The 6,750-nt window shown below is 35.3% G+C and overlaps 1 protein-coding gene and 1 long non-coding RNA gene across 2 annotated transcripts; both read right to left on the reverse strand.

The window, feature by feature from the left end:
* Positions 1 to 608: 608 nt before the first annotated feature.
* Positions 609 to 3,511, reverse strand: LOC110091905 (pentatricopeptide repeat-containing protein At1g03540). The gene is made up of 2 exons (XM_028692852.1): positions 1,495 to 3,511; positions 609 to 686 (listed from the first exon to the last, which is right to left on the reverse strand). The coding sequence occupies exon 1, from the start codon at positions 3,438 to 3,440 to the stop codon at positions 1,554 to 1,556; it is 1,887 nt and encodes a 628-aa protein (XP_028548685.1). The 5' UTR covers positions 3,441 to 3,511; the 3' UTR covers positions 609 to 686; positions 1,495 to 1,553.
* Positions 3,512 to 4,451: 940 nt separating this feature from the next.
* Positions 4,452 to 6,150, reverse strand: LOC114579132. Its single transcript, XR_003699982.1, has 3 exons — positions 6,034 to 6,150; positions 5,570 to 5,635; positions 4,452 to 4,769 (listed from the first exon to the last, which is right to left on the reverse strand). It is a non-coding gene; the product is annotated as an uncharacterized LOC114579132 (long non-coding RNA).
* Between the last annotated feature and the right edge of the window lie 600 nt (positions 6,151 to 6,750).

A 6,750-nucleotide genomic window follows, 5' to 3' on the forward strand; every position in this document is an offset into this window, starting at 1 on the left:
TAACTTCCTTTTCAGTTAGAGCAGCTTCAAATCCACATGGCTGATCTTGAACTGAAGAACTTTTATTGGTGCAGCTTCTTAAAGACCGAGAGAGGCATGTGATTTGGCACTATCTAGACTTAAAGAACACCTCTCTAAAGTTCTGGATTTCCAAAAAGTAAGCGGATTGCCAATAAACTGCCTGCTTCTACCCCAAGTCATTCAAGATTAATCGGAGAAGATCAATGGAGCTAACATCAAAGCTCCACATTTTTGCATTGCAAAATAGGATCATAATCAAAGTTGATAAAGGCTTGTTCAAGTTTGTCCCCCAATGCTAGAGTGAGAGTGAGCCATTTGTTTGGGACGGCTTTGTTTCTATTCTTAAACAATTTTTTAGTATAAATTTTAATTTTTATACTACAAAAAAGCCGTCCCAAACGAAGCCTGATTCTCCTCGTAAAAAGACTTTCTGCTTCATTGTTTTATTTAATAGAACCTTTCGGGGTACAAGAGATTCACGACTAAGTCTTCATCTTATAATTTGTCATCCACCAAGTCCATTTGTTGGATACACTCAGATCAACTTTACAGCAAAAGTTGCAAACACTTCTCTTTTGCAGGTGCCTTTGCTGGGCCTTTAACAAATAAGTAACCTCCTTCACAGTAGCTGTCGCCAGACTTCAGCTCCAACTGTGCTGCTGCATCTGCAAAAAAAAATCATAAATGCTATAAATGCTTTATAGTTCGGTAGCCTAAAGTTTTTTTTGAACATTAAACGGGACCTTCTCAGATATAGTTCACCTCATTAAAAAAATATAAAAAGAAATATAAAAAAATCAAAAAGATGTTAATGAAATCATGAACACTAACAAGACATATAAAATTATATAGATGATCACGTTGTAGTTTGTCTAGAATTATAATTTACATGATTTCATTTTAATTGCAGAGTTATTTCAATTTATTTTATTGATCAATTAATATGTCCTACATTTAGTTTTAGCATGTTATGCTAGCTATAGCTCTAATACTGATTTAATGTAGGACAATTACGGGTAAAAGGTTTCTAATGTAATAATAGATGCATAATATGAATTCATGCAAAATAATTTGATTAACAGTTTACAAAGTCACCAATTAAATTTGAGGTCTTATTTTTTAAAACTATAAATAGTCAATACTAGAATTATAGCACAATTAATAACAATTCATCGAAATAATCTAAGGAATCAGCAGAAATCAAGGACCATACTTATCAAGTAATTGTAATTTAATTTTTAGAAATTAAGTTTTAGTTGTGACAAAAAAGAATATAAAATCAAAAGCACTAACAAGACAATATAAAATTATATAGATAAATAAGAACACATAATAAAAGTGCCAAAAAAAGAGCTCATATCACTATGAGGAGAAGATTTCCTCTAAAATCAAGTAGTTGAATTTATATCTCATTCGAAAACTTTAGATTAAAGCCTATTTGTAATTTATTTCTCAGCATGTTATTAAGCTTACCAATAGCTCCTAAACTCCTTCCAAATGTTGAAGACAAGGAACAGCTTCCAGCCTTCCATTCATGCAGCCAATTCTTTAAACTCCACACTAGCACAATGGAAAGAATTAACAGACCTCTGACTATGTAAGCTACTATTCTGAGCCCCAATCCAGCTCCTCCCAGCTTCCTTCCTCACCCTCCTCTTTCTCATCAACATTCGAATTTCCAAAGCATCATTCCATCTACCAATCGTCTTATAAACATTTGCAAGAAGAACATAGCTTAGGTGATAACCTGGTTCTAGCTCAATCATCTTCTTCGCAACTCTTTCTGCCAATGCCGGGCTCCGATGGGTGGCACAAGCACCAAGAAGAGCTGCCCATAGCGATGAATCATCTCTATAAGCAGAATCCAATACCAAAGTTTCAGCTTCTTCAAGCATTCCAGCTCTACTTAGAAGATCAACCATGCAATTATAGTGCTCAATTCCAGCACTGATGCCATACTCTTCATTCATTGATCTAAAATGTTTTTTCCCTTCTTCAACCATTCCTGTGTGGCTGCAAGCAAAGAGCACTGCTACAAATGTTACATAGTCTGGCCTTGTTCCCCCCTTGATCATATCATTGAACATCTCAATAGCTTGTCCAGCTTGACCATTTTGTGCAAAACCACAGATCATTGCATTCCAAGTAATCAAATTCTTTGTAATGGCATTCGAGAATACTCGATGAGCATAGCTCACCAGACCACATTTTGCATAAAGATCGACTAGTGCTGACTCGATCACCACATTTCTGCCTCCCTTAATTCGGAGAAAGTGACAATGGAGTTCCTTCCCTTGCATCACTGCTGATAAGCCAGCACAAGCCCTGAGCACAGTACTGAAGCTATATTGGTTGTCATCTGCATCCATTGCCTGGAAAAGATCGAGCACAGCCTTAAAATCACCATTTTGGCAGTAACCTCCCAGCAAGGCACACCAAGATACTGCATTCTTGTTTTCCATTCTATCAAAAACCTGGCGGGAATCATCCACAATACCACATTTTGCATACATATCAATGATACTGCTCTCAACGACAACCCTTCCATTTAGCCCATTGGTTATGACCTTTGCATGAACTTCCTTGCCTTGCCTTGATCTCCCTAAATTACCCAATGCACTCAAAACAGTCCCAAGCAAGAACTCATCTGGAACTAAGCTAGTAATTCTCTGCAACATACCGCGGAAGAACCCCAGAGCTTCCTCAAATCTATCATTTTGTGTGAATGTTGAAATCACTGAAGTCCAGCAGATGGCATCTGGTTCAGGCATTTCAACAAACAATTTCCGGGCATCCTCGATTCTACAGTTTCTGCCATACATGTCTACCAGCGCACTAGAGATAACTCGGTTCGAACTAAAGCCACGAACCATTACCTTCCCATGGAAGCACTGTCCTAACCCTAGATTCTCCATTTCGGAGCTTGCCTTCACCGCAGAAGACAGGGTGAATGCATTTGGTTCCACACCAACATCTGACATGGAGATGAAGACCTTCAGAGACTCGACTGGCAGTCCAGCACGAACGTAGCCGGAGACCATGGAGGTCCAGGAGATGATATCCTTCACAGGCAACACGTCAAACACCTTGCGGGTGACCGAAATATCGGGGCAAAGTTTGAAATAGAAGGAGAGGAGGGAGTTACCTATGAAGCGGTCGGCGTCTAATCCCGCTTTGAGGATATGAGAATGGATTTGAAGGCCGAACGGAAATGAGAAGGAGCGAGTGGAAGCTTGGAGGAGGGATGCAAAGATGATGGGCTCAGATGGGAGAAAACATCGGTCTGCTGAGTTGAGTAAGAGAATCGCCGCCAAGAGATCGCCGGAGTCGCAGAGGGAAAGAAACTTGGATCGTAGAGGAGATTGGATTGAGTTGATTTGGGGAGGGGAGTGACAATGGCGTAGTATGAGCCGCTTCATTTACATTTGCAAAGTCGGAAAAAGTGTTTACAAACATTCTTTGGAACTCATTGAGCAGTTTAAACATTTCCCTTTGATAGTACCTTATAACAATCATTAGATTCATCTTATCTAAGCATCAATTTTGAATATAAAAATATAAAATTTAAAAGATATTTGAGCTCTCAAATAGCCTTTAATTGTTTTTAATTATATATTTAGTACTTGATTTAAATCTAATTACTCTCCCTAACTATAAATTTCTTGTATTTTAGATTTAAAAAAACAGAGAGACTCCTAAATAAGATACAATTGGAATAGCTACCCTCTGATATCAGAAAAATTATTGTGTGAATCCCGAATGACATCCGGAGACAAATTAGAATGCACCATGTCAATTTTTTACTCCGTATCGATCATCATTACCACTATGTACTGAATAACATAATACATTCTGATTGATCTACAAACTGTCTCGTATCCATACAGAATAATTTCTCCCGAAAAGAATATTATAAGCTTAGATATTCTATCAAAATGATAAGAACCAAGCATTCCAGAGGAATAATTAAAAATACATTCATTTTCACCTTTTATTTGGTTGAGAAAAAAAGTTAGGTGAGGAAATCTTTTTATTTTGTTTAAAGAAATTAAAGTTTTATTTCTTATGAAAAAGGAATATGTCAGTCCAAATAATAATTTAATAACTTTGTCAACATTTTTACTAAAATTAAATGATAATAATAATAATGATAATATTATCCAAATTTATTAAATAAATCCACACAAAAACAACAACAACAATCTTTTATCCCACTATATTAAATTAAACCCAAATAACCAATACAAAATCATGAACTAAAATGAATATTTGCATTACAACCTATTCCTTCAAACCAATTTCTTATAATTTCCTGGAAAAACAGAAATCTCCAACTCCTGACATAAATTTTTGTAAAAAGAAAACAAAAAACTGTATCAATGAGAGATAAGATATTGTCCCTCCTATAAAATTTATAGTAAAACAATACAAAATCACAATAAAAAATCATCATTCATCTTCATCAAAAATATTTCTCATAAACAATACAAAAATGACCATTCATTCAGTCATATTTATCAAGTATATTAGCAAAAAAAATACAAGCATGGACACAAATATATATATATATATATATATACCATTTTAATAAGAACAAACAGCCGAACGCAAAAAATAAAGCAAGATTTGAGCATCTGATATCGTATGGATAATAATAATTGTTAAATAGCAGCCCTCATTGCCCCACGCGCTGCCTCTCGCTTCATCTGTGCAGCCTTTCCTGTTCCGCGGAAGTACATGTATACTTGCTGCACCAAAATTTGAGCATAGTATTTAGTGGAGATGTTTATTAATAAGATGTAATTATCTTAAAAAAATAGAATAAATATTCACTTTTTAAAGTTCTAAAGATCCAACAATAGGATCATATCATAACTAACAGATATTACAGTGGTAAATTCAATGGTTTGAGATTAGCGTAATATACAATAAACCACCTTAAGCCCGGGGGTATTGTCACTATGAAAAAATTAAAAAAAATTCTTTGTTATATGATTCTTTAGGTAATTTATCCCCTTCATCTATTTTTTAGTTTTTATTACAAGAGTTTTTAGGCGATTGCCTCGGGAAACCCCCGCAGGGCTGCCGCTTGACCCCGTTACCTGACCGGGCAGGTCGAACCTCAACATATATGCGAAGCGTACAAAGATCGATGATATGAACAAATAGGGGTCGAATAGCAATGCCCCCATAACAAATTTTGGTTGTAAGGATATTTATGAAAAAAAATAAAAATCTTTAAACTTTTACTTATAAGTTTGCCCCCTGAAAATTAAGGTTGGTTTCACCCCTGCAACAAATCAATCAAAACTTATGGCATTAATCTTAGCGTAAATTCAAAACATAAAATCCATTCTAATTAAAATTTGATCCGGATGACATGAATTTTTTTTAATTACTACATTTCATGAAGAAAATAATGGCTCTTGTTAATTGTTTGCAAGTGTGTGCAACCTGAGTGGAGATGTGCTACAATCTGAAGCTCAGCACCTTATATTAGTTCTAAAGCATTAGTTGAGAAAAGGTATATTAAAAGAAATAACATAACCTGAAGAACCCAAATGCTCAGCAGTGATTCGATGCAGAAGAACCCAAATCCAATAAAGTAGAATATCTGTAAACAAAATTTAATCCAGATTTATTGACAAGATGAAGATCAATTTTTAGCAAGATGAAGCGTGCGTGAAGTGAAATAACAATTCAATCATCTATCTTAACTCCACAAAATATCCATGGAATTTTTAAACTTAAGAGCTGCATATGTTAAGCTCCAAAGATCTTTAAATAAATGTTAATGCAACGGAAATAGAGCTGAAAGTAGTGCCAGGTTGAACCATCAAATCTAAAGCAATAATTCATCAACAGATTATAGCTAGAGTTCGATTATGCGACTCTTTAACTTTAATTTTATATGCATTGATAAAAATTATGGGTAACATTTCGAATAGTTAAATCCTGGGATATCTAGTAAACATAGTTTTGAAGAATGCATAAATAATAGCTTTGACTTACACCAACTATGGTGGAATCTCCAATAATATCAACAGCTGCCAAGATACCACTGTTTCACATAAACATAGGAGATTAAAAAAATTAGAAACTCAATTAATAAATCATAAATCTAATGAAAATATTCACAAGCCTTACATAAAAGAAACAAACAAGTAATACTTATCGAACAACTCAACAACAACAACATCATAGTCTTTATCCTATTGCGTGGGGTCGGCTATATGAATCCTTTTTCTTCATTTTGTCCTATTAAAAGTCAAATTCTCTTTTAAATCCAATAAAGAAAGATCATTTATAATATTTTTAACCAAGTCTTTTTAGGTCTGCTTCTACCTTTCTTAACATAAGTCAAATCTAATACCTCTACTTTCTTAACCGGGTCATCGGAAGGCTGTCATTTTATGTGACCAAACCATCTAAGGCAACTCTCTCTAATCTTATCTTCTAATGGAGCTACCAACCTTTCACGTATATGCTCATTTCGATCTATCTCTAAGGTACAACCACTCATCCCCTGACATAACCTCATGCTTTGTCACACTTTCTAGTATTATGCTTCCTTTTAAATGGCCAATATAAATTACTTATTGAACCATCGATGTAAAAAGTGCGTTCGAGGCGGACGCTCGAGGCGGAGGTCGGTGAATGAGCTTAAGCCTCGAACCTCGGCGAGTTACGCCTTTTCACGGAGGCGTACGCCTCACCGGCGTGAGGCGT

The sequence above is a fragment of the Dendrobium catenatum genome, unplaced genomic scaffold, assembly GCF_001605985.2.
Source record: "Dendrobium catenatum unplaced genomic scaffold, ASM160598v2 fragScaff_scaffold_167, whole genome shotgun sequence".
Taxonomy (NCBI): Eukaryota; Viridiplantae; Streptophyta; class Magnoliopsida; order Asparagales; family Orchidaceae; genus Dendrobium; species Dendrobium catenatum.

What these genes read in the sequence shown, in the direction of transcription:
- LOC110091905 (XM_028692852.1), bottom strand. Translation starts at nt 3,440, where the DNA reads ATGAAGCGGCTCATACTACGCCATTGTCACTCCCCTCCCCAAATCAAC.